At 51.6% G+C, this 27,949-nt stretch overlaps 1 protein-coding gene across 1 annotated transcript; it reads left to right on the forward strand.

The window, feature by feature from the left end:
* Nucleotides 1-6: 6 nt before the first annotated feature.
* Nucleotides 7-27,949, forward strand: CHRDL2 (chordin like 2; the record flags this gene model as incomplete). The annotated part of the gene is made up of 11 exons (XM_080363660.1): nucleotides 7-88; nucleotides 8,122-8,234; nucleotides 9,005-9,098; nucleotides 9,923-10,065; nucleotides 13,230-13,323; nucleotides 14,398-14,453; nucleotides 16,571-16,739; nucleotides 17,638-17,832; nucleotides 20,814-20,996; nucleotides 25,971-26,063; nucleotides 27,870-27,949. The coding sequence occupies 11 exons, from the start codon at nucleotides 7-9 to the stop codon at nucleotides 27,947-27,949; spliced, it is 1,302 nt and encodes a 433-aa protein (XP_080219786.1).

The following is a 27,949-nucleotide window of genomic DNA, read 5'->3' on the forward strand; positions in this document are numbered from 1 at the left end:
GCTGCGATGCTTCCCGGGGCGAGTCCCCTCGCCTTCCTCCTCCGGTGTCTGCTGCTCCTCTTCGCCTCCGAGAGCCGAGCCCGGGCTCGTAAGTCACCCCCGCTCCCCTCCCGGCTGCTCCGGGCCCCTCCATGCCTCAGTTTCCCCATCGTCAGCATCCCCAAGAAGTTGCGGGGGGGCTTTGTGGGTACGGCTAAGGATACGGGGAGGCTCATTGCCATGGCAGGTGCTGGTCCTCCCCGGCCAGGGTGTCCCAGGCTATGTTGCAAGCTGGGTCACCCATCCTGTGCTGTTGGCCACATGGCTGTGTCCCCGCTGCTGTCCCTGGCTGCTTTCTGGGGACGTACAGCACCAAATGTGTGCTGTGAGAGGGCTTTGGGGTTTTGTGAGCTGGTGGGGCCACGTTGAAGGTCTGGGACCCCTCTCCCATGGGCTAGAAATTGCAGAGGGCAGGGGGTTGAATTACAGCCCTTCCCCTGCACAGATCCCACCCCACACGGGTGCATCTCCCCTCTGAGGGTGGTTGGGGACATGGGCACTTTGGGGAAATGACCCCTCAAACCAAAGCTGGGGACTTTTCTCCATCCCTTGTGCACCCCTCGTTCTGTTGTTGCTCCCTGTGGACTGACTTGGACAGATAAGATTTGGGATGGGGAAGCGAGGTTCAGCACTTTCTTGTATTAATACAAAAGGGCTTGAAGGACTTGGCCAGGGCTGTTTAGCAGCTTGGAAGGTGCTGGAGGTGTTAATTTGAGCCAGGTTTGGCTTGGGCAAAGCACTGGGACCCCATGAGTGGCTGCTGGGGGCCCCTACAACGTGGCAAAGCCACCTGAGCACCGAGCAAACCAGAGCAGGACCTGTCGTGTCCCTACGTTTGTTCTCCCCTTTAATCTCCTGAAATCCCAGCGGAGTCTGTCGGTGGCTGCATTAGGGTGATTTATGACTTGCCCGCTGCCAGCAGTGCATTAGGCACTCGGCAAATAATCGTCCTCCTTGAGCGCCAACCCAAAATGTGAGCGCTGGATTGCTTGTCCCAGCAGCAGAGTGTGCTGGGGGGGAAAGGCAGATGACTGGATGGGGCTGTGCAGAGCTTTGGAGACCAAAATCTGGGTGAGTCTGGCTGCTTTCCCTTCCCCGGGCTCATCGAAAACCACTGAGAGCAGACCACAGCATCCGTTTCTTGTGCGAAGGATGTGGGTCTGGTTTGTTAACCGTGGTACCCACGTTGGGAGGAGGATGGAGATGTCTCCAGAAAGTGCTAAGCGAGGTGTTTGCTCTTCGAAGGCACCTGCTGATGGGGAGCAGAGCCCCTAAATTGGGCATAAACCGGGATAAATGGGGGTAGTGCGGGTTCATCTGCTTTGGGAGGAAGTGCTGGGGTCCGTTTGCAGGATTTATAATGGTGATAAAAGGCTTGGGACTGTGGCACAGGGACAAAATTGGAGCAGGAAGGTCTGGGATCACCCCCCAGCTCTGCATCATTTCAGCTCTGCCACTGGGCGCATCCCACGGTGCTGGGGGCTCGGCTGGCGCTTCAGATGCTCTGTGACCGAGGACAGGACGTCTTGGTGACAAGGTCCTGATGGAATCGTGGACCTTTCCCCACTGTCCACCTCCACAGCTCACTGCCTCACATTTTTCCTGGGGCTGAACACTCAGGGAGAACGAAGACAGGAATAAATTAGTTACGAGCAGGCTCATCAGCCAAGAGACCTACAGTGTCGTGGCTAAAAATAGGTGAGAAGCAGAAATGCTCGGGCTTGAAGGCAAGTCAGAAAAGAAGAATTTGCCCACAGAAACAGGCTATTTTAGGGGATTTACACTCTCAGCTGAAAAAATATTGGAGGCACAGGTTACAGGGCCGAATGTGCTGCAGCCTGGCCACTATGAGTAATTCAGCGGCAATAGTTGCACGCAATGATGTTTTGGCTGGAGGCTTTTAAACACCAGCATCTCTGGAGACCACGGGGCAGTGGTTTTCCCCAGGAGCTTGGAAGCTGTTGTTTCATTTCTTTTTAACGTAGTTTGTGGGATGTGTCTGTCCTACAAGTTTGGATCCAGCATGATGATTGAGTGGTCCAAGGTAGGAAGGACCGGGATGAAGGCAAATCCTACCGGTGGCCATGGTAAGGAAGAGGTGAGGGTTGCACACCCTTGGGAAGAAGTGGAAGAAAACGGGGCCCCATGTTCTTCTCGCTGAGCCCATGGGGATGCTCTGGGTGCGGGACTTCACTTGACTCCTGCACCCTGGGATGCTTGATGATGATTTGTGAGCCTGCAGAGTTTTCCAGGCTCCCAAAGCCCCGAGAAGAGATTCCCAGCCCAGGAGTGAGCGAGACAAGTGCTTGGGAAGTGATGTGGATGTGAGTGCAGCCATTAAGATGCCACATGTCAAGGGCCCGGTGTGTTTTAACCAGTCCCTTTGCAGCTAAGTTGCACTTTAAGCCCTTCATAAATACAGGGCTGTCATAGGAGCGCCTGGACTTTGTGTACCAGACAGTGCTTTTTACACTTTATTTATGGCCGCTCTTAAAAACTCGCAAACTGGTTTGCATAAACACACCCCCGCACGCCTGGCGCGGCGCTGGCTGGCAGGTGCGTGACCTCCCAAAAAGCTGTTGGGGTTGAGAGCCCGACTCAGACGTGCCCTGCTTGGGGAGAGCTGGGGGGGACGCAAAGGTGGGAGAAACCCCTGTGGTGTGGGAATAAAAGAGGGAGAAGTGGGGTGAGACCTGCAGGATGTTTTGGCAGCATCTTTGTTGGAGCCAATTTGGTGCCTGCTAGGGAAACTGAGGCACGGGACTTTCCAGGCTTTTGCATTAGTCCCTTGTTAGTCCTGAGTCAAGGCTTTACCTGCAGCAGGGACTCGCCTCTGGTGACTCCTTGGTGTCCTGTAGCAGGGAGATGCTCCAGTGTATAGAAACATAGAACAGTTTGGGTTAAGGGACCATCAAAGCTCATCCAGTGCCACCCCTGCCATGAGCAGGGACATCTTCACCAGCTCAGGTTGCTCAGAGCCCCATCCAGCCTGGCCTGGGTTGTCTCCAAGGTCAGGATTAAGGTATGTTCATCCTACATGTGCAAAGACCCAGCTGGGTAATGGGTGTGCGAATGGGAGCCGTTCCCTGGGCTGGTGGAACAAGTGATGTAAAAGCAGCTTAAAACCTCCAACAGGACATGCTGCTCAAGCCTGGAAAACCCTGACATGAGAGCAGGGGGTATTGGGGCAGGGTCTTGCACATATGTATATGTATGTGGCTTGGCTTTGTTGAGCTTCAGTTGCTATATTCAGAGGGAGGTGATGTGAGCACGGTTCAGCTGGAGCCAAAGGAGGATTTGGAAGCAGAACATGATATTTCAGTAGCTAACATGCATGCAAGTTTAATATCTCACCTTGGTTCCAGCTGCTATGCTCAGGATTGGTGCAGGAGACCATCTGACCTGTTTTGGCCCATGGTCAAAGTGTCCAGGCAGTGGGACAAGTCACACCACCTTGGGAAACCCATGGGGATGTCCTTGTCCACTGTGGACGTGGAGGGGTGCAAGACACTGCGTCGAACGGGCACCAGTGGGTGGGAGACCTTCAAGGGACAGGTCTCATGAACATGGTGGCCTGAGGGGACTTTTCTGCATCCAAGGCCAGGAGATGTCTGGGGGCGGTCTGACCAACACTGGCCAGTTCGATGGTTCAACAAAGGCTGTGGGGGTCTCCTCTTTGTTCATAGTCTCTTGCTGGGTCTAGAGCAGGTTGTGAAGATGTAGGATGGCATCTCGTTGGTGACTAATGTATGAAGCTGTTGAGATATGTCCTAAAGAGGTGTCAAGGCCATTCTAATGGTGTGAAAAATCAGCAGTCACTGAATGGGCTGTAGGATAGGTTTCTCCATTCAGTTTGTCACCATGGATTGATGTTTCTAGACCATCTCATGAAGATGCTGCTCCAGTGGGTTCATAGAGTGTCTCAAAACCTCCGCGACAGCCTCTTCTGGGGTTTAAATCCCCTGGCAGCTGGAGACCTTCCCACAATACCTGTCCTAAATCTTCCAGGCTTTGCCCCAGGCTGATTGCTTTTTCTTGTCCCTGCCATGCCTTCTGTAACAACCCCCACTTACCTCATCCCCCCACTTGCACGATCTGTCTCATATTACATACCTTTCTTGCTGTCCAGGATGCAATTAGTGATAATTAGTGACAATCACAATCAAAGTAAAGCAGGGCCTGGGTACAGCCTTGAGCACTGACTCGGAGTGTCCAGGCTCTTGCTGTGGGTGCTCTCCCCAGCATGGTGTTGACAGGTGCCAACGTGGGCTTCAACAAATGCCTGGGGACAGCTGGGCTAGGGTGGTTCCAGCAGGTAGATATGGACATGAGCTGGTCCAGGCCACCGGCCCCAGACACTGGTCTGGGGTATTCAATGATTTGGATGTAACTAGGTGGTCCTCACCCAAGAAAACACTGAAGCCATGGCAGAAAACAGCTATTGGATGGGGAGGTAGGGAGAAACCTTCCTCTTCTGTGATGTCCCCAGCAGAGACCTTTGGAGTGGGCAAGGTAGAGATGCTTCCATGTGGAAGAGCTGCTCTTCACAGCGTCTCATAGAATCATAGAATAATTTTGGTTGGAAAAGACCCTCAAGATCATCAAGTCCAACTGTTCCCCCATCTCTGGCACTGACTCATGTCCCTGAGAACCTCGTCTCCACGTCTGTTCAACCCCTCCAGGGATGGTGGCTCCACCACTCCCTCTGGGCACAAGGCCACAGGACTCACTGCTGGGTGGCATAGGAATCATTTCCACATCTTTCAGCTCTTTTTTCTTGTTCATAAAGCTCATAATATCACTCTGAAGAGCAAAGTCTTGTATTGTGAGCTTCTTTTATTTGGGAAGAAACTGGTAAGGTGGGACATGTTCTTGGAGGTGTTTGCCCCTTCTCACATCTGCTCCTCCTTTGAGGTCCCACAGGGCCATGTCCAAGCGTGGAGCCTCTGGCTTGCAATCAGCAGGCTCTGGTTGTGACTCCAAGGTGAGGTGGACCAGGCTGGCCTGCTATTTTCTCCTGCTCAGGGATCGTGTGGTTCTTGGGATGGAAAACTAGGTGGATTTTTAGTACTGCAGCCTTGAAAACTCTCCACAGCTCAAGAGCCTTCTCTGGAAAACAAGCAGTAAAACAACGTGACTTTTGTGAGCATGCTGTTGCAGAAGACGCAATAAATAAGGAGACTGAACGGCACGGGAGCAATTTCACTGCCACAAATGTCTTTTCACTCCGAGTGAAGATTGGGAAGATATCCAAAGTTGGACCTCTGAAAATGAAATTATTAACCTGGCATGGGAAAAAATGATCCAGAGCCTCCAGCTTTTTAATCCTCCTCCCTCCATCCATCCTCAGCTTGCTTTTAACCAAAAAATGCCGGCGCCTCTTGCCAAATATGCCGCAAAGTGCTACTGAGATGCGGACAAGTGTGTGCTGCTGCCCCGGCGCTGCCAGTCGGCTTTAATTTTACCAGCGGGCCCTTTGCAGACATGAATCAGGCTGCTTTCGAGGGCTGGACCCAAACCAGGGCTCCACTTGTGATTAAATGTTTGAACGACGCAGCCAACTGGCACGGGAGCCGGCAAGCCGAGCGGGGCCCGCGTCACACGAAGGCAACTCGATTTCTTCACCCTCAGCGTAATTCATGAAGATGCTGCAAGCAGGGGAAAATGAAGCAATTTTCTCACTCTTTTACAAAACGATATTTTATTATTTATTTTTTTAATTTCGGTTTTGTCATTTTTGTTTTCCTCTCTCCTGCGTTTCCGCGGTTTCCAGCCGCGTGCTTCCCATTCTTGCGTGGTTTGCTGTAAGCTCGTGGTGTGCGTGGCCAGGAATATGGGTTTGCTGACTTGTCGGGAGGTTTGGAGCAAGCTATGGTGACAATGTAAAGGTCTGAGTAGGGAAGAGGAAGGAAAATGCCCCTGCCTGTCCCCTCTGATGGCATCCAACCCCAAATTACTGCAAATCTTCACCTCTGCAGATACAACGCTGGCCCCCCGCTGCTGTGCTTGGGCCAGGTGGTCTGGGCAGCTGGTGGCTGCCTCCTTTGAGGGTACAACTTGGAGAATCATGTGCTTGAAGCCATTGACTCACTGAGGAATTCACAGCTGCTGGCAAATCTGTATGGCTTGAGTTGGAAGGAACCCGTAATTGAATCATAGAGTCATAGAAACATAGAGTAATAGAGTCATAGAATCACAGAATCATAGAATCATTTTGGTTGGAAGAGACCATCAAGATCCAACCATTAACCAAGACCCTCAAGATCCAAGCATTAATCAAGGCCCTCAAGATCCAACTTTTAATCAAGACCCTCAAGATCCAACTAAGATGCTCAAGTCCAACCATTAGCTGGATCATCGCAGACCTGTGGGGCCACCCTTCCTGATGGCCACAGGGTCTGGCTGTGGTAGAGCATCACTTGGGTTCATCCTCAGGATGGTCAGAAGCGGGAGGAGGGATGACAGCCCACCACAGTGTATTCATGTGAGTTTCAGAATCATAGAATCATTTTAGTTGGAAGAGACCCTCAAGATCATCAAGTCCAAACGTTCCCCCAACCCCATGTTCCTGAGAACCTCATATGTCCAACCCTCCAGGAATGGTGACTCCAGCACTGCCCTGGGCAGCCTGTTCCAATGCCCCACAGCCTTTTGGGGAAGAAGTTGTTCCCCAGATCCAACCTCAACCTCCCCTGGCACAACTTGAGGCCATTTCTTCTCTTTTGCCTGGTCAGTGGGAGAAACAATCGCGTTAAGCAGGTATCATCTCCAGCTTTGGTGAGGTGGGATAACATCAGCTGCGCTATCTAAACCTCTGCTTTGCCCCTGATGATAGAGTCGGTCATGGGGTGGCTTTAAGCATCATTAGGGTGATGAAGGCCACCGAGCTTATTTTGGGGACCCTCTACTATTCCTTAAGGAGTCCTTCCAGCAGCATAGTGGGGTCATCACCCACTAGCTTGTCTGACTCTGTGTAGCAAGAGCTGGGCACCATGCCTTGGAAAACAGCCCTTTCCCCTCTCCCCACATCCCCAGGGTGTCACAAGGTTTTAAAAGACCCATAAATGCTTCAGGGAGTGTAAACGTCTCCACTGCCTTCCAGCAACGTCATCGCCCAAACTACCTCAAATCCCCTCGATGACATAACCTTTTAAATCACCTTTTTTAGTGGGGCTGTAAGCACCGAAACCACTAATAACATGTGGGCAGGTGTGTGGTTGTTCACCAAAGATCTTAACCCCTGGTGTGTCCCTCTGGCTGGTCGGGGATGGGGACACGTCATGGGTAAGCGGGAGCAGCTGCTGGGCTGTGGTAGGAGTTATGGGGTCCAGGTTCCGATAGATCCAGCCAGGGTATGAGCTTGGTCCTGCAGAACCAGGTGATGCTTTTTGATGTGAATGTTAAGAATGTCTGAATTGGGCTTTCTGGCCAAAGCCCTGTGGGGTTTTTTTGGTGGTGATTGTGGCCACGGTTTGTCCTGCTGCAGGCTGGCCTTGTCCTGTAACCAAGGGCTTGGAGGTGGAGAGCTCTGATAGGGACCTGCTAAAACTCTGGGAGAGCTGAAACTCTTAGGGAGAGCAAAAGGTTTTCCTTCAGAATGCGTTTCTAAGCCCAAAATGTATATTTTTTAAATCATTTTTTTTGGGTAACAGTGAAAATGTCTCCTACACTCGGGCTCTGCTGTCCCCATCCACCACTCAAAGCCCTTCTGGGGAAAATTCAGTCCCATAGCATCACCCTGAAATCACCTGTCCATCTTCAAATGAGCATTTCTACTGACTTATTTTAGAGGTACAACTCTAATTTATGCCTCAAAACCACCCAACATGTTCCTTGCCTGCAAAGGGAAGTCCAGCTTGCACAGAGGAGCTGCCACTTGGTTAGATGGGTCCCAGGCTAAAAAATTGTGGAAAGAAATGGCTTTTGGGGAATGTATTTAATTTAGGGGTTGGTGGATGGGATGTGGCCGTCAGGTGCTCACGGGGAACAGCATGAAGGCACCGAGCTGTCCTTGGAGAGCGAGGATGCATCTCCCAAGGACCATCCCTTTCTCTCACCTAACTTCTCTGGGTTGACTTTCAGGGCCTGACATGTTCTGCGACTTCAACGGCAAGAAGTACAGCCCAGGCGAGAGCTGGCACCCCTACCTGGAGCCGCAGGGGCTGATGTATTGCATCCGCTGCAGCTGCTCCGAGGCACGTCCCCCGCACGGAGCCGCGGGAGGTGGTGGGGATGCTCCTGAGCTGGGGCGTCGCTTTGGCAGCTCTTAAGCAGATCTGTTCGGGTGTCTAATTTGAGCAGATAAACCCTTACCAGTCCTATAGGGATGTTGGATTAATCTCTTTCCTTTTGAAAAACCCCCACGTCCCACTGGGATTGTTGGGCTGACCTTGTGAGGGAGCTGTCTCAGTAGCGTTGGTGGACTGTGGGTGGAGGAGGCTCAAGGCTGCTATGGGACCTTGAATGATCTTTGATGATGAGAGGTGAGCCCATGAGCTGGCTGGCAAGAGGATCTGAGCGGGGAATGGAGACATCCTTGGCTGGGTGAGGTACAACAGCAAAATCCATCATGATAATGGGGCCACCATACAACATCTACAACTATCTGAAGCGAGGTTGTAGCATGAAGGGTGTTGGTCTCTTCTCCCAAGTAGCAAGTGACAGGATGAGAAGAAATGGCCTCAAGTTGCGCCAGGGGAGGTTGAGGTTGGATTTGGGAACAATTTCTTCCCCAAAGGGCTGTGGGGCATTGGAACAGGCTGCCCAGGGCAGTGCTGGAGTCACCATCCCTGGAGGGTTGGACAGACAGAGATGAGGTTCTCAGGGACATGGGGCTGAGGGAATGGTTGGACTCGATGATCTTGAAGGTCTTTTCCAACCAAAATGATTCTACACTTCTATGATCTTCTTCCTCATGCAGGGGTGAACACGTAGCTGACCGAACCTTCTTTCTCTCTTTCCCCAGAATGGCAACATCAGGTGCTACCGGATCCAGTGCCCAGCTCTGCAGTGTGCCAGTCCCGTCACGGACCCCCAGCAGTGCTGCCCGCGGTGTCTCGGTAGGTGGACATCCCACGAGGAAGGAGGTGACAAAGTGGCCACGGTCCTACAGGGACCTCAACTTCAGTCACTTGAGTGGTCACACTTGGAGCTCTGCAGCGATCCTGAGTCTGGTCGCGCTCACTGTATCACAGCAGCAACAGCTGCTTGTGTTGCTTTTTCCCCCAAAAATGTTATTTGATAGAAAAGGGCTCTTTACCAGACCACTTTCTCCAAGTCCCCCACATCACAAGAAACTTTGTGGGGACTGAATATCAGATCACAGTTTGGGGACAAACCAGAAGCTGGCACTTTATCCGTATCATTTGCCAGGAAAATGTGTTGGATACAGGAAAAACAAAAAAACATTTCTGAATATTTTTAAGGAAACTATTGAATTTTTCTCTTCCCTGGATGTGATGACCTCCAACATCTGGAGTCAGATCTAAAGGACTTCTCCCATAGGTAATTAGCTAAAAATTAAAAATACTTTTTCTTTTTTTCCTATTTTTTCCTAATCTCCTAAATTGTCAATGGTTTTTGACTGACTTTGCCAAAACTCTGGCATACCATGGGATAAGACCTCAGGAGGTCAGACTTCCAGTTTTACCTTTGTGCTGAGCTCAGTGTGGTCAGGTCAGCCCCATTCTCCAAAAGTTTTTAGGCACATAAATCCCTGTGGGCCATGGGATGCCCTGGCTCCTTCTTTGTGATAACTGTAGTGTGTGGAGTTCTCCTTGTCCTTTTGGGTTAAGCTGGTGGAGAATCTCCTGAGGATCCATGCTATGTCAGGGCCAGACAAGGGCTGGATCTCATCCTGTTGCTTTCTCATCTTCTTCTCCAGAGCCACATTCCCCTTCTGGCCTCCGGGCACCTGTCAAGTCTTGCCAGTACAATGGGACGACCTACCAGCAAGGCGAGATGTTCACCACCAGTGAGCTCTTTCCCAGCCGCCAGCCGAACCAGTGTGTGCAGTGCAGCTGCTCCGTAAGCTACCCGAGAGCCCCTGGGAGGTGGGGAGGGCTTGGGGTCTTCTCCTGCACCCCAACAATACCCCACCAGGCTAAAAACCTCATGAAGACCATTGAGTGGTACCAGCCCATGGTGGGATGGTTTATCGTCATGATCAGGTTATCTCGTCCTGGACTGGGCACTGGTGAGGCAGCACCTTGAGTCCTGAGGTCAGTTTTGGGTCCCTCACATCAAAAAAGCCCTTGAAGTGCTGGAGCGAGTTGAGAGAAGGGAACAGAGGTGGTGAGGGGCTGGAGCACAAGTGTGATGGAGCGGCTGAGGGACCTGGGGGGTTCATCTGGAGAACAGGAGCTGAGGGGAGACCTTCTGATCTCTGTCACACCAAGTTGCAACGACCTTTGCGGGACCATCGCGGGACCATCTTCCTCGCTGGTCCTAGTTGCCCTACCTGAGGGCTACGACAGTGGCCAGGATGCCACGTGGTCCTCAGCATGCATCTCTGCGATGGATTGTGATCCACTATGGATGGATTGCCAGCACTGGGGGGATTTTTCTTCTCCGTGAGCCTCCAGCAATGCCCTGAGCCAGACCCTGGCTCTGCTCTGCCCAGCCCTCTCCTGCAGGCTGGAATCCCGCTAAAAACTGTCAGAAACCAAGTTCCAACGCTTTGCTCGGGAGATGTGAGGCAGCCTGGCCGACTGTGATGGTGAAGGTGTGTGGAGCGTGAGACCACGCGTGCCAGGAGCTGAGTGTTGGGAGATAAATGGAGCAGCTCCTCCTCCTCAGGAGGGAGCAAGGAAGGGGGATAGAAAGTGCTGACGCTGGACTTGGACGCTGTGGGGAACTGCTCACGGCAGCTCCAGTCTCTGCCATAAAAAAGAAGAGGGTTGCAGACTTGGCTTTCACCACCCATTATACGGAGCCCTTGGATGGGACCAGGCTCCACCGGTCTGTGCTTTGCTTGCAGCAAATAAGCTTTGCCAGGAAAGAAAAAGGAGCGAAAGGACCCAAATCACCTCACTCTCTCATGCCAAGAGCATGTACACGGTGGTTTCCATCAGCTGGTGCTTGGCAGTGAAGTATCGGTGATATCAAGATAGCTGTTCCGAGCTTTTGGTGCTCGTGCATAATTTGGAGCTGGGTGGCTTGGAGAAAGGCGGCAAGAGGAATAGCTTAGACATAGAAATGATACAGTTTTGGGGCTGGTTCCTATCTAGGAACCAGGCTGGGGACAAACTTGGCACTAGTGAAGCTGCACCTTGAATCCTGGGGGCAGTTTTGGGCCCCTCACACCAAGAAAGCCCTTGAGGTGCTGGAACGAGTTGAGAGAAGGGAACGGAGCTGGTGAGGGGCTGGAGCACAAGTGTGATGGAGCGGCTGAGGGACCTGGGGGTTCAGGTGGAGAACAGGAGCTGAGGGGAGACCTTCTGATCTCTGAACTGCCTGAAAGGAGCTTGGAGCCAGGGGGGTCGGGCTCTGCTCCCCAGGAACAAGCGCCAGGAGCAGAGGAAACGGCCTCAAGTTGCGCCAGGGGAGGTTGAGGTTGGATGTGGGGAACAATTTGTTCCCCAAAGGGCTGTGGGGCATTGGAACAGGCTGCCCAGGGCAGTGCTGGAGTCACCATCCCTGGAGGGTTGGACAGACGGACATGAGGCTCTCAGGGGCAGTGCCAGGGGTGGGTTAATGATTGGACTTGATGCTCTTGAGGGTCTCTTCCAAACAAAACAATTCCCTGATACTAAACACCAGGAAGGAGCCCTTGAATCCATCTGTACGTTCCCACCTGGCGCTGCTTTCCCACCCCACTTGCCACCATCCCCAGGAGCCTGTGGACCCTCGTGTCCCCTCAGAGGCACCGGCTTTCACTCAGCCTCTGTTTATTCGGCAGGATAGTGCCTTGGATACGAAGGGGGAAAAATAAGAAGTTGTCTGTGGAGCCTTGCAGCAGCGGGGTCTCGCCGGGCTGTGTCTGATGTTGTCAGCTGCTAGAACAGCTGCGTGAACAGCTGGTCTAAACCTCTTCAAAAACCACCCTGAGACCAGAGCCTCTGGGATAAATCCTGCTTTTTATGACATTTGCTCTTTCCTGCACGAGGCAGGTCTTTGCTATGAGCTGCTGGTCTGAAGGAGAAGGAAGGAAGAAGCTGCGTGGCCAAACCCTTCTCTGTGCAGATCTGAACCCCCTGGAGGTTCCTAAAGTGAAGAGCGGGGTTTGGTGTGCAGCAGCCTCCAACAGATCCTCTCATTGACCAAACTTTCATCCTCCTCTTCATGTCCCCTGCACAGCGGTTTGGCTTTCTGATGGCAGAAGATGCTGCTTTGATTTGGCTTTCTAAGGAAGTCCTTGGTTAACCTCTTGGTTTCAGTTGACTGAGAGCTTGGGGATACCCCAAAGAAAATCACTGCATGGAGAAGAGGACCTTGCTGTTGAGGTCTGGCTGCTACTGGGCTGCTGAATGACCTTTTTTACCCCTCTGCAAAGCAGCAAAAACATAACTCTCCAGCAAACAGATGCAAAACCATCAACTGAAGTGGTAGTGAGATGCACTGAGGTCAAGACTGGCCTTGGCTCATGGTTTTCAGCTTGAGTCACTACAACAATGATGTTTTCCAAACTAACTACCAAGCTAGGAGAACAAGTTCACTGCCCAAACGTCTGCCCATAGCGCTCGACCCAGTCTCATTGTGTGTTTGGCTCTGACGTTATCAAATAACCCAACATAGAAGTAGGGCAGAGCTGCGATGTGGACCTGGGTTCAGCATCATGCTTCCCTTTTCCACCCATCTCCTCCAGGTCCTCATCCTGGGAGATGCCAGAGGAAAGGTCCTTGCTCCACTTGGGATTGGTGGGTGTTATACTAAATTTAGAGCTGTGTGGTGGCTGTTTCAGATCCAGTAGCACTTTTTGGAGAGGACCACTCCTCTCAGGAGCAATTGGTGGACCAGCCATGCTGAGACAGGACACCATCCACCGTGCGGCATTCCACAGGATGGAGAGCATGGCAGGGATGGATTTTCATCTTTCATCAGTCGCTAGGTGATGGGTGATATTTGAAGAAGAACTATAGAATTTATGCTAGATCTGCAATTTGAGGTGCTGAACACCCCAACATGGGGAACATATGGTCCTGTATGACCTTTATGATGCTGACAATGTATTTTTTGCTCCTGTCTCCTAGGAAGGCCAGATTTACTGCGGCTTGGTGACATGCCCAGAGCTCTTGTGCTCCTCTCCCCTAACTGTGCCGGATTCCTGCTGCCAGGTCTGCAAAGGTAACGAGGGGCCCAGGAGCTGCTCCTGAGCAAGGGCTGGGTGACAGAGGTGTTGCAACCAGCTGGCAGGAACCATTTCAAGCCACTTTTGCATGATTTTGGAAGCCTGTGTTGTAAATCAGGCCACTTGCTCTGTCTGGGTCCCACCAGACAACAAAAGACAAGGGCTCAGTTTGTTTTTCCTGCATGTTTCCCCTCCCATATCTAGTCATGTCCTACACACCGGCCAGGGCTGAGCTCTTTGCCCTACCATTGGTGCATCATGCAAGAGATGGCACCTTCATGGAGGGCAAAGTCCTCCAGACCACACATCCACCAAGATGGACGTGGTTGTATGGACCATGTAAAGATTGGTGTGTGCTACTGTTGCTTCAAGGAAGTTTATAGGACAGTCCACCCCAATATAGCATGGCAAAGTTTTGCTCCCACAGCTCTGAGTGGGGGAGAAACTCTTGAATTTGCTGCTTTTTCCCTGACTCACACCTGGGAGAGTGAGGAGAGAATCCAGCTCCACGTCTCCAGATGAGACAGACTCAAGAGAGAATGGGCAGGTTCACACCCTGCCAACAATGGAGCCACAGCATAAAATGACTCTTCAAAACAAGCGATATTTATGAAACTGGAAGGCCGTGGTGGTCTCCTGGCCATGGACACAGAATGACCTTCTACAGGTGCCTCCTCCAATTTGTGTTCCTCTCTCCAAATTTTCTTTGGTGCATCTGGGACATGCCATTGTCTCAGAAATGTCTTTGGATTTCTTTTTAATGCCTGATCATTCCCCACGTCTCATAGTCTACCTCCGGGATGTTTTCATGCTGCCTAACTTCAGAAGCTACAAGGCCACATCTTTCTTGGAGCTGAGCTCTCCTTAATAGTCAGTGGCGATAAAAGGGTTTTTGGGATATGACTCCCATTTGCTTTGGGTGATGTGAATCACCTCGGAAGCTCTTCTCTCTCCAGACCTCGCAGGTGGGACAGCACCTGAAGAGAGCTGCTTTTAGTCAGTTGGACCCCAGAAAGCAAATCCTCATCCATACCCATGGCTTCTCACAGGACAATGTTGTTCCCTTGCAGATGGCTCACAGGAGAAGTCCACGGAAGAGGAACCCCTGCAGTTAAACAGAGGTGTTGTACGTGACATTTACATTTTAAAACTCAGATTACTGCTTCTAGCAGAGGCCCCTTAAAGAGCTCAAAGAAAGCCTTTTGCCCTTGGCCATAGTCTTCTACAAAGAAATGACCCACAGCAGCTCTGGGGTCTAGAGTGCAAGTGTGATGGGAGCAGCTGAGGGACCTGGGGGGTTCAGCTGGAGAACAGGAGCTGAGGGGAGACCTTCTGATCTCTGAACTGCCTGAAAGGAGCTTGGAGCCAGGGGGGTCGGGCTCTGCTCCCCAGGAACAAGTGCCAGGAGCAGAGGAAACGGCCTCAAGTTGCGCCAGGGGAGGTTGAGGTCACCATCCCTGGAGGGTTGGACAGACGGAGATGAGGTTCTCCGGGACATGGGGTAGTGCCAGGGGTGGGTTAACAGTTGGACTAGATGATCTTGAGGGGCTTTTCCAACCAAAAGGATTCTATGGTTCTGTGATTCTAGGAGGGTAGTCAGTTCCTTGGACATCAGAACCATGCAACCTGTTGGAATCCTCTCTTGGCGTTGACTCTAGGTGAGGGCTATCAGCATAGGCTGAGACCTCAGACCACCAGGGAGAGACTCTTGTCCTCTTCCTCTGAAGCATCTCTGGTGTCTTTGGAAGAGCAAAAGACCTGTGGGAACTAGAAATCTTGGGCAATTCTCCACCTTGTTGGCCAACATGGCTGAGGTTGGCCAGTGGGTTAAAACAGCTGAGAAAAAGGGACAGAGCAGACTCAGAGGTGACCAATAGCCAAGTGTGACCCTCACCCATAGAGTCACATGGTCCAAATCTCTCTTTGGGGGCTTTTGCTTCAGGAGATGGTGCCCAGGACACCTTGGGCTCAAAGGTGTCCTGCCTTCCAGGTGTAGCTCCCACAGACCAACCAGTGCTGGAGTTGGCCACCAATGTGCTTTCCCCAGACTGTTTGTATCGACAGCCCCAGCAAGGAAAAAGTGACTCCTTGGCTGCCGAGGGTTGATTCATGGTGACATTTCAGAGCTGGGTGACCCATGCCAGGTCTGTGGGATTAGGTCACTTAACTGCTGGGTGAAATGCCAGGGTCACACCTCCCACCACCTATAAAACCTCCAAAATAGACACAAGGGGACCCTTTGTGCTGCACGTCTTGTCCCAGCAGTTTGCTCTTGGAAGCTTGGGATGTTCCTGGGATTTCAGTCCTGCTGGCTGGCAGCCCCACACAAACCCTCCTGGTGCCAGCCAGGTGAGAGGGCAGGATACGGCCCGTCCTTACCTCTCTGGTCCTGTCTAGGTTGCATAGATAATGGTCCTCAGTTTCTCAGGAGGTATCTAGAAGTGAGACCACACCTTAAGTCCTGACATAAGTTTTGAGTCCCTCACGCCAAGAAGGGCCTTCAGGTGCTGGAGCGAGTTGAGAGAAGGGAACGGAGCTGGTGAGGGGCTGGAGCACAAGTGTGATGGGAGCGGCTGAGGGACCTGGGGGGTTCAGCTGGAGAACAGGAGCTGAGGGGAGACCTTCTGATCTCTGAACTGCCTGAAAGGAGCTTGGAGCCAGGGGGGTCGGGCTCTGCTCCCCAGGAACAAGCGCCAGGGGCAGAGGAAACGGCCTCAAGTTGCGCCAGGGGAGTTTGAGGTTGGATGGGGGGAACAATTTGTTCCCCAAAGGGCTGTGGGGCATTGGAACAGGCTGCCCAGGGCAGTGCTGGAGTCACTATCCCTGGAGGGTTGGACAGACGGACATGAGGTTCTCAGGACATGGGGCAGTGCCAGGGGTGAGGAATGGTTAGACTTGATGCTCTTGGATGCTCTTCCAACCAAAATGATTCTATGATTCTATTTCCCTGCTCGTGTCAGTGATGTAGGACCTGGGGTTAAACATGGGATGAGAAGGGTGCTGCCCCCATGAAGGTGACCCACACGCAGCATATAGAGGACACCAGTGTGGGGCATTGACACAAAGTGTTCAGCACCCCCATTAGAGGGTGGCAGGCATCAAGATGGCTCATCCCTGTGATCTCTGGACCCTCCACTCCTGATGGAAGGTGTGCAGGACACTGCATGGCTTTTTCCATCATGTTTTGGAGAGAGAACAACCCAACAGCCTGGGTTTGAGTCCCTTTCCTTTCTCTGCTCGCAGCGGCACTCACAAGACCAGTGCTCGGGGGAAGCGACGGGCAGGAAGCCACCTGGAACCACCGCATCCACCATTCTCAGTTCCTCCCTGGAGTTCATCCCCAGGAACTTCAAACCCAAGGGAGGAGGTGGCACCACGGTCAAGATCGTCATGAAAGAGAAGCACAAGAAAGGTAAGGGCTGGAGGGGCCAGGCTGTTTGTCCATAACCTCAGGTGAATTCTCCAAGGAATCTGTTTCAGGAGCAGGTTTCCACCACCAAGTCCTGCTTCCCACTCCTCCACAGCCACCTCTCCTCACCCAGCCATCTCAGCCCTGTTGACCCACAGCCCCTTGACTGCACAAATCTACCGCTTTCCAAAAAGTGTTGAAAGAAAATTGGTCGTTGGGGTGTTTTGGAGATATGGGACCTGGGAAGGGAGGTGTCCAGCTGGAAGACTCCACATGGTCCTGCCAAGGTGGTACTGCATAGGGGCAGGATGTTTCTCCTTGCTCCTACCCACTGGGTCTCTCCCAGTTCTTTGATATTCCTACTGGAGGACAGAGTAGGAACATGAGACAAGGAGGCAGCCCCATGGAGCCAAAGGAGAAAAGACAGATCCCTTCTCCTCTTGAGGGTTCTCCCACCACTGTGTCTCCAGAAGGGCTCCCTCCAGTCCTTGGAGATGAAGCCTTGGAGGAAATTTTAGGACCTTCAAAAATTTTCATGGAGGAGTCAGCAGGTGGCACTCTTCACTGTGCTTCATGCCTTTGACAGCCTCGGAGAGACCCTGGGCTTGCAGAGACTTGGAGGCAGGTGAGGTCCTGCCCACACTTACCACTCGCCCCTACCTCAGTGGTTGACTCCAGAAGCGTCCATCTACTAGATCTGGTCCTCCTGCCCCATGGCACCTCCTTGGTGGGCTGGCTACAATATCCCTGTGTCCCCTGCTGCCAGAGGACCATGTTCCTCAAGACAGCATGGGCACCTGTTTCCAAGGTGGCGAAATGTGTTAAGCTCCACCACACCTTGGGTGTACAAAGAGGAGGAGGGTTTATTTCCACCAGCAACTCTTTCATCTCTTTCCTCCAGCTTGTGTTTACAACGGAAAGACCTACTCCCATGGGGAAGTGTGGCACCCTGTCTTCCGGCTCTACGGCCTCCTGCCCTGCATCCTCTGCACTTGCAGGGACGGCGTCCAGGACTGTCAGAAGATCACCTGCCCCAAGGAGTATCCGTGTAACTACCCAGAGAAAGTCGATGGGAAATGCTGTAAAATATGTCCAGGTAGGTGACATCCCACCTGCTCCTGTAGCTGCCAACCAGTTCCTTTAGTCTTGGTGTAAAGCCCAGAGCAGATGTGTAGGTGTTCACATCGCTGGTGGCTTGAATTCACACCAGGTGAGTTCAGCACTGATGTAAGAGTTGGTTTGGGTTGGAGGGCAGCGGGACTGGCCCAAGGTGAGGAAGCTGCGCTGATCCCAAAAGGTTTTATCTGTTGGGTGGGTGTCGTCTGGAGAAAGATGCCCAAGCAGAGACACACTAAGAGTCTTTGGAGAGATAGAAGACGCTTTCTAGGGAGAGGGCATGTTCTTTTCTCCAGACCTCCAGCTGGGACAAGAAGTTGTAGGGTTAAACTGTGACAGCTGAAATGTGCGTTGAAAATTAGGAGGACACTTTCGTGTGGGGTTATCTGTGTCACTCATGGTTTAGTTTCAATGTGCATCGAGGTCCCCATGCCTGGAAGGGGAGGTCTAGGTGCACAACTATTGAAGTGGACCAGGTAGAACTGGGCTGGTACTGGGGCTGGGACGTGGTGGAGAGGAAGGACCTCTTTATTTTCACGTTCAATAGGTTTTGGGTCTCAGCTGCTTCTTGGCCTTTGGAAAGTGTTTACCTCAAGCCAGGCAAAGATCACAGAACCATTTTGGTTGGAAGAGACCCTTAAGATCATTGAGTCCAACCATAAAGATGTGGCAGGGCATGAGATTTTCTCCTGTTCCCACTGGAGAACGTTTTATGGGTTATACCTCTCTGTACCATCATCCAGCAGTAGATGTTTAGATGGTGGACCACCCAATGCTTCCTTAGAGAGTTTAAAGATACCCATGTCTCTTTAAGCCTAACTGAAGATGCAGCCGTTTCTGGGTGATCTCCTTTGATATGCATCTTCAAGGTGGTTTCATGGAGGGGGTGTCACCAGGGGGAACAACCAAGGGGTGTCACCATATTCAAGTGTTGGGGTAAACAGGCTGCAAAATAATTTCAGGTGGGATTTTCAAGGTTTTCCAGCCTCTGTGCAGGGAGGTTCTGGGATGGCCTCCCCGGGGGAACGAAGGGCAGAAGCTCAGCTTGTTTTAATAAGGTTTCTGATATGTTTATGAGCAGGATTTATGACGTGGTGCCTGGGGGGAATGGGGTGTGATGACTGAGCAGGGCCCTTCCAGTCTTGCATTCCCATTATAGTGGGTCTTTCTGGTTCAAAGTCTACGACTCTCTCTGCTGGGATCTCTTGTCTGCTCTTCAATCTTCATTTATTTGCAGTTAAACACTCTGACCCAGCCAAAATGATTTTCTTCTTACTTTCCAGTACTCACAGATAACGATCACACACACATACACACTGCTCAGCCAAGTTACAAGCTTGTCCTTTGCTTCCTTGCACGGAGGTTTAATCCACCGTCCTTTTTCCAGGCGGTTTCCACCACTGTCCTCCTCTTCCTCCTTTGTACCCAGTATCTTGGAGAGAAATGCTGATCTATTGCTATTTGCAAAAAGGGATCCCAATCAAAGGGGAATTGCTATGATGCTTTGCTTGGGTGGGGACACCATGGGGCTTCTAGAGCTGGTGGCCGGGACCCCTGGGTTGTCCATACTCTTCCTCCCCAACACCATTGGCCATCGAGTGGCTCAAGCGCGAAGGTCCAACGTTGTTAAATATCTATAGTACCTGCAAGGACATGTGGTTCCTCCTCTGTCGTAAAGGTGGAGCTGGCTCAATTGATGCAAAGAGCAGCTGTGGAATGGGTGAAGTTTCACGATCTGGGATGGAGGTTTTCACCCGTGGTGACACTGATGAGGGTGGTGGGCTGTGGTCACCTCGCTTCATGTCACTTTGAGTCTGCAGAGCTGAGTGCTTGTCTTCCCATTGCTGAAAAAACACTTTAAATTGGGATTTCCATCCCCCCTTGAAGAAAAGTAGCTCAGGACCATCTCAGAAAGAGCAGGGGAGAGCAGAATCAGGCCTAAAATAACTGTCCTACTAAAATAAACCCCACGTGTCTATTTATAGCCAGACTTTCTTTCGAGTAGTGTAAAAAGCTTCAGCATCCAAAATGACGGGGAGAACAAGGCTAAATTCAGCAGAGCTGGGCTCCTCCGCGTTCCAAGGACCACAACCAAAGGCAATAAATCTCCTTCCAAAAATCGTGGGGGATTCTTAATTACTCCAGATACACAAAGAAAAAATTAAAAAATTAGCAGCTCTCCTTTAGCAAGGATGTTGAAAAAGTCACGTAGGGTCCTGCTGGTGCCCCCGATGTGGGTCTCCACACCGTTACACCCCATGTGGGGTGGGGGTTTGGGCTGGGGCTGAGCCCACCCGTGGGGCTGAGCCGGGCACGTTGCCCAGCCACGGCGCTGGCTCCCATTCTGCGGGCTCATCCCTTCGCTTTGCTGACGTTTCTCCTCCGGGACGGGAACGTGAGCAATATGGGAAGCGGGGAATTCAGCCTGGGTGATGGCACCGAGGTCTCTGCGTCAGGTAGAGGGGATCTAGGTGGAGAAAATCCCCCTTCCCTATCCCCTGATGGCATAGAGGCCACCAGAATCAAAGGGAATGGAAAATAGGGGAATGAGCAGTTCCACAAATCTGTTATCATCTTCCTTCACTGCCAATCTCAGCGCTGGGGAGCAGACCCTGGGAGCCAGGGTCCCATTCAGAGACCCAACAAGATGCCTTTCCCTTGACTTGAGTGCTGAGATGCTCCTCCAAGCTCTGTCCTGCCCCTGTTTAATCAACTCTGTTCTTTTTCATGTCCTAGACATGAGGAAGGAATTTTTGACTCTGAGGGTGGTGAGATCCTTTCCCAGGTTGGCCAGAGAGATGGTGGATGAACCATCCCTGGAGACATCCCAGGCCAGGCTGGACGGGGCTCTGAGCAACCTGAGCTGGTGAAGATGTCCCTGCTCATGGCAGGGGGGGCACTGGGGGAGTTGTCAAGGTTCCTTCCAACCCAAACCATTCTGTGATTCTTGTTTTTGCCTAGAAACCAGGGTGAAACCCACCGATGAAATAGTCACCACCCGGTGTGGCAAGAACCCCAACCGTGTCCTGGTCTACATGTTTGTGCCGCCAAGCTCGGAAACCTCCAAGGAGATCCTCAGGACCATCGCGATTGAGAAGGAGACAGCAGAAGATGTGGAAATCTACAACTGGAAGCTGATTAAAGGTGAGGACCGTAATGAAACCAGCCAGCAACGGAGGAGGTGTGTGTAGAAACCTGGTGCTTTCCAAGCTTTGTTCAATTTTTCAGGCTTCTCTAGTGGTGCTCCAGACCTCATGTAGTGACTTGAAACCTGCTGAGAGCAGGTTGGCTTTTCTAACTCCCCCGTTTCGCACTCTTTTGCCGCAGTTGTGTGCAGACCAAGGGTTGGAAACCACTTTGGCCCCAGTGTACCCTGTTATAAGATGCAACACCATCCGGAAGCACAGCACGTGGGCAAACAAGGCAAGGGCCACGGGGCTGCTCCTCCAACCCTGCCCGCTTCCACACCAAACACACATGGAAAACTAAACAAAAATTTGTTCTAGACGTTCCATATTTTTGCTTTTGCTCTTTCCCCCCTGCCCAGTCTACTCATCACTGGGAGTAAAGCTGCAATGGTGCACACAGAGGGGGATGAATTACCCCCGGCTCACTTTTTGGATGGGTGGATTTGGATGCTCCTGTTGGGGTGTCCTCTAGAGATCAAAGCACAGCAAATACATCACAGCAAAATGGCACCAACCTCTTGCTCTGTCCCCATACCTTTAGCTTTCCAACGCTTTTACAGACTAGAGGAGCCTGTCTCCACTAGGAACACTCGGTCCAGTAGATATTTGTGTTGTGTTTCTCTTGCTCCCAGGAAAGGAAGCAGCAGGGAGGTTTAGGTTGGATATTAAGGAGATGTTCTTCACCTAGAGGGTGCTGGACACTGGAACAGGCTCCCCAGGGAGGTGTCACGGCCCCAAGCCTGACAGTGCTCAAGAAGAGACTGGACAACGTCCTCAGAGACATGGTGTGACCTGTGGGGTGTCCTGTGCAGGGACAGGAGTTGGACTCGATGATCCTTGTGGGTCCCTTCCAACTCAGGACATTTTATGATTCTATCACAGTGCCCCGAACCTGAGTCTCCATTAGACAGAATTTGTGCCTTGAGCACTTGAGGTTGGTCTCATCGTACCTATGCCTTCAGTGACCCTCAGCCCCTATAGCTGGGTGTCTTCTGGACATGTGTGGGCAGATATTCTGGTCTCTTGGGTATGTTGGTGTCTCATCTCACACCCTAAGGAGACCTCAGCACTCCTGGGGCTGGCTCTTCCCAGTCGCCAAGGGTGGACACATGTGGATGGTGGCTGGAGAAGTTAAATCCAGAGATGGAACCCTGGCTGCCACCATATTTCCACCCTCCCCCTCTCATCCTCCATCCTCCATGGTGCCCCTCTCCCCGTCCTCCCCCCCTCGTCGGCAAATCCTCCTTCACAATGGCACCTTGTAGCTGGAGGACAGCTCTGAGCCCGCACTGTCTGGGCCCCACCATTTCCTCTCCTAGCTCCTTGGCAGAGGTCACCACCCAAACCTTCTTGCCACCTTCTGAGGCCAAAAGCTTCATGTCTGCACGGAGCTCCCGAGCCCTGCCAGCCAAGGACAGGGGAGGCCCTTGTCCCCGAGGCCAACATAGCTCTTTTGCTTGGCAGAGCAAAGTGTTACTGTTGGGAAAGAGCATGAGCTCAGGCACATATGGATTCCACCTCGCCATGGTCCATCACTCTACCAACAGAGCAGCGTGTGTGGAGAAAAGAGGCTGCAAGTCGCGCCTGGAGCCCGTCCATCTGCCTTTGTATGGGCTTGTGATACCTACGTGGCTACATCTATTTCTGTGCCGGGATGATTTCCTCCACAAGGCAGGAGTTGGGAGGAGAAACCAATGCCAACCACCAGCTGAAAGCTTTAACCAGCTCACTGGTGATGCACAACCAACTCCCAGATGAGTTGTGGTGGGACTTCCTCACGGTTTTCAGGGATCTGATGACCTCAGAAGTTTTGAAGTGTGACTCGCTGGTGTTTTAGAGCAGGAATTATCATGGGGCATGATGACAACAAAGGCACAGGCACAATCAGAGAGGGATCAGCAAGGTTTGGAGACTCTGTCGTTGACTTCACCCTGCCTTGCTGGAGTCCTGGGCTATACTTGGAGATGCAGTCCCCTCGTGGACCTCTTTCCTACATTTACGCTGCCAACCCGTTGATTAGACATTGACCAAAATGTTCCTTTCTATCCTGAAAACCTGCAGATCTGAGACCGGCCTCTGTCATCTCTTACACAGTTTCAGCAGTTGATTTTTTTCAGTATTTCCTTGATGTTAGAAATTTCTGCTCCTCTGGTCCTTCCCATAGCTCTGCTCTGGACTCTGTGTCTTTCTTGAAGTGCAGAGCCCAATACGGGGTGTGGGACTCTAGTCAAAGGTTGTGTCCTGCTGGCACGGGTCTCATATACCCACCTGGACCCCTGATCCTGTGTCCATCCACCTGCCATGACCTTATTTTGCAGATGACTTGGCAAGTCCCAAGACCAGTTTTTTGAGTTAGACTTACTTAACTGCCTAGCCCAGCACTGAGTAGGGTGTTTAAAGAGCCATGTTGGTTCTGCATGTAGTCAGCGGACAGAAGCAGTTATGATATGTCCCGTCCACCCATTTTAGGATGGACAGAATGGCACTGTGGAAGAGCCTGTTTCTTACTTGTCTCTTCAAAATTAGGAAAGATAGAATTGCAGAATCATAGAACCATTTTAGCTAGAAGAGACTCTCAAGCTCACCGAGTCCCGGCATTCCCCCATCCCTGGCACTGCCCCATGTCCTGAGAACCTCATGTCCGTCTGTCCAACCCTCCAGGGCTGGTGACTCCAGCACTGCCCTGGGCAGCCTGTTCCAATGCCCCACAGCCCTTTGGGGAAGAAATTGTTCCCCACATCCAACCTCAACCTCCCCTGGCGCAACTTGAGGCCGTTTCCTCTGCTCCTGGCGCTTGTTCCTGGGGAGCAGAGCCCGACCCCCCTGGCTCCAAGCTCCTTTCAGGCAGTTCAGAGATCACAAGGTCTCCCCTCAGCTCCTGTTCTCCAGCTGAACCCCCCAGGTCCCTCAGCCGCTCCCATCACACTTGTGCTCCAGCCCCTCACCAGCTCCGTTCCCTTCTCTCAACTCGCTCCAGCACCTCAAGGCCTTTCTTGTCATAAGATGAATTCTTAAGATGAAAAACTCCCTTTGTGATGGCGTTGGTCCTTAATTCCTACCTTGTGCTCTGCTGGACTCTGCTTGTTGTTTGTTCCTGAAGCAGTGCCTAAAACATATAATCATGGAATCGCAGAATGCTTTGGGTTGAAGGGACCTTGCCCCCCCTGCCATGAGCAGGGACATCTTCAGCAGCTCAGGTTGCTCAGAGCCCCGTCCAGCCTGGCCTGGGATGTCTCCAGGGATGGTTCATCCACCACCTCTCTGGCCAACCTGGGCCAGGCTCTCACCACCCTCAGGGACAACAGTTTGTTCCTCATGACTCACCTGAATCTCTCTCCTTTAGTTTAAATCCATCACCCCTTGTGTTACCGCAACAGGCCCTGTTCCCATCTTACAAGCCTCCTTTAGAGCACCAAGAAAGGTGGTAATTGCCCGACAGCCCCACCACCTCCCTCCATCTCATCCCAAACTCTGCCAAGAATGATCCTTTCTGCTGGGTGGGATCTCATCGCCAGAAAACAGCATCACCCTTTACCAGCTCTATCCAATATCTCCTGTTTGGTGGGTGGCAGTCGCCCTGTGGCTCTTTGTGCTCTTCTTGTTCGTGCTGGAGCACCGGCCACATTCCTCCGCTGTTCCCCAGCTCCTGGCATGTGTCAGAAACAACTGTCCGGGAGCCCAAAGGTCTCAGCAGCTCTCTGAGGGCTCTTGGGTGAGCGTTATCTAGGTCGGTTGATTAAAAGATGTTTATCTCTTCTGGCTCTTGTTTAAAATATCCTCTTGGTTACTAATGTACTGGAAAGTGCTTCATCAGCCATGGGGACTATAAGCACACCCTCCTGCTCCTTTCTAAGTATAGACCAGGAGGATTTATTGAACACTTGTGCCTTTCTTGCGTCATTAACAGTTTTATTATCTCCATCCAGTCTCTTCTTTTGTTACTGGTAGGACTTCTTCCCTGATCCACTTCTAGGACTTATTAATAGTCCAAATATCCACATATTTGTCCGGGTGTCTTTGACTTCCTATATTAATTTTCCACAGTCTGTAACATCTCATTTATATGGATTACTAGCCAGTTCCCGTTCATTACATACTGTTTTTATGCGTAATTGCTGCTGGGAATTGGGGAAAGTCTCTTCACCAAATAAGGGGGACCAGGACCATGTTGTCTCTCCCATCTGCTGGCAGAGAGTGGCTGGACACACGGGTGAGAGGTGGGGAAGGATATTCCTAACATACCTGCCTGGTTTGTCACGCGTTGTGAGCGAATACAAATATCATAACCCTTAATCCCGCAGAAAGGTCGCTTCTCTTGCTTAATGCAGGTTCTGATTTTCTTGGGTCAAACGTCTGAGTCAGGCACCTCCACTAATGGGACGATGTTGGCACGGACAGAAATATCAATCTCTGCTGAGGTCATTTGTGGCTTTTTTCCTATCCTGGAGGAGTTTCAGGGGGCAGAGGGATGGAAAACTTTGGTCCCTGGTTGCTTCCAGGAAAGGAAAACATCTGAGGATGGAGGGGCCTCTGTGGTTGGGGGTCAAGAGTGAGCAGAGAGGATGGGGATCTCATTGGTCTCACCTTAATTTCTCTTATGGTATTGAGGGAGATGAGAATTCCTCCAGCACAAGATGCTTCTCAAAGCAACAAAATCTTATTGTTTTCACCTGCTTCACCGTGTTGTCCCTGCCGCGTTCTGATTTAACGAGTAGTTGCTGTTTCCAAATGAGATTTCTCTTGGTCCTTGGCCAGCTCTGGATTCAACCCCAAACTCCCACCAGCTTTCGGCAGCAGGTCCCACACCAAACCAGGACCCCGGGGCATTTTGTGCAGCCCCATTTTACATCTCAGGAGAGTACAGAAAAACGTGCATCCAAACCTGTCAGAGCCTTAATTTGAGCATCATGGAGTCTGATTCCCTCTGCAGGAATATTTCATCTGATCCAGACCAAGAAGATCAGCAAACTGGAATTCAAGCAAGAAGCGCGGAACTTCAGGCTGATCACCAGGACGAACGAAGGTAGGGAGAGATAAATCCCATTTCCCCGCTCCTTCCAGCAGACCCTGCGCCTCAAAAACACCCGTATTTTGCTGTTGTTCCGCTGTGTAAATCCCAGTTCAACCGTAGGGAAAAGGCTTGTGCAAACATAGCCGGGTCAGGGCTGACCTGTTTTCACATGCGTATGCAACACTCCTGGTTAGCAGTCACATTTTCACTTTACGGTATCAGAAAGGGCAGCCAGCTTTCTAAAAGTGGATGCACGCTTGTGAAATCCAAAGGCTCCGTCTCTCCAAAGCCCGTAAAAATGTTGGGATTTTATATCTAATCCATCTGGCGTTACAGGGCCAAAAAAGAAAAAAAAAAAAAAATTATGCAAGGGATTTGAAAAAAATAAACTCTTGAAATATTTAAAAATAATAAAAAAAAATCATTCTTAATGTTTTTGGATGTGCGTAAATGTTACAAAAAGCAGGAATGCCGGCGTGCGTGCCCAGAGTGCCTGCGCAGAGCAAACCGCTGCGCTGCCTCTTTGCCTGGGCTGGTACTCGAGTTTAACGGGTCAAGTTTGGATTGGAGCCGTTTCGGAATCATCCGGCACCCCTGGGTCACCGGTTCAGCCGGGAACGGGGCCGCTGCCCATTACACACCAGCACACCCAGTGCCCCAAGATGGGTGGAGATGTGTTTTCACCTCCAATCCCTTCCAGACAACAACTCTTGAGCAAACCCTGGGGGGATTTTCAAGCCCCTGCTCCCAGGTTGGGTTTCACGCCCTGATGGGGTCGCCGGCACGTTCACCCTTCTTCTTGCCTCAGTTTCCCCAGACAAATAACCCTGTTGTTGTGAAACCGTCCCTCTGCTGTTGCCACAAGTTCTAGGAAAGCATTGGCCGGTGATTTCTTCACCACAGGAGATTAATTCAGCTAGAAAATATGCCCCCCCTGGGGATGACAACATTAGGGCTGCATGATCCTCGCCGGGATTATGGGGGAAGAGGCGACCTGGAGCGAAAGCACCTCCTGCAAGTACAAGGATGCTGATGTTTTGGGGGAGCAAGGAGAGGGATCGGGATGCTTTGTGTTCATTTTTTGGGGTGTTGCCCAGCTTGCTCCAGTGCATTTGCTTTGTGGGGAGTCTGCAGCTCATCGGTGAGGCTGTGGGGGCATCTGTCGGGGGGGTTTTCTCCTCCTGCAGCAGGATCTTCACCAACTGTATGTGGTTGCAAAGCCCCACACGAAGAGCCAAGGCTGGGGCAGCAGCAGAAAATCAGTATAAAGGGGGAGGGTTTAGCAACCCACCGCAAAGAAATGAGGCTGACAGATGGGAGGATGGAAGCAAACCTGCCCATGGCTCAGAAAATGTGAATTTTAGCTTTCTGATGATGAGTTGGAGGACAAGCAAGATGCTTTTTCCCCCTGAGAGGCAGAGTCAATCCAAATCCCAGACACACCAGGGAAGACGCAGCCCTAACCTTCACATTAAAGCACTTTTGAGGAGGCAGAGTGGGGGATTTATCCCTATTCCAGCCTGAGCTCCTTTTGAGAGCGTGCAAGTACTTTCCAGAGAAAGCGCTGGAAATGCCATTGATTGTGCTGTTAATTGCATTGTGGGACGTATACAGGGTCCCTTAAATACCTTTTTAATTGCAAGATGGCAAGGTGTAGGACTGAATTATGGGGTCACTGATGAGCTGCTCTGGCCAGCGTTGCAAGTAGATGTCTCCCCCAGCGTGATCCTCCAGTGTGGAGATGCTACACATGGTGTAACTTGTGTTTTCCCTCTCCAAGTGTAATTGCCAACGAGTGTCTTGTCTCTGCTCACCCAGGTCACTGGAACATCTTCCGAGCCCAGACGTCAGAGCTGAGGATGACAGAGAGCCCAGAGAAAGAAACAAAGAACTTGTAA

This window comes from Nesoenas mayeri (genome assembly GCF_963082525.1).
Source record: "Nesoenas mayeri genome assembly, chromosome: 1".
Taxonomy (NCBI): Eukaryota; Metazoa; Chordata; class Aves; order Columbiformes; family Columbidae; genus Nesoenas; species Nesoenas mayeri.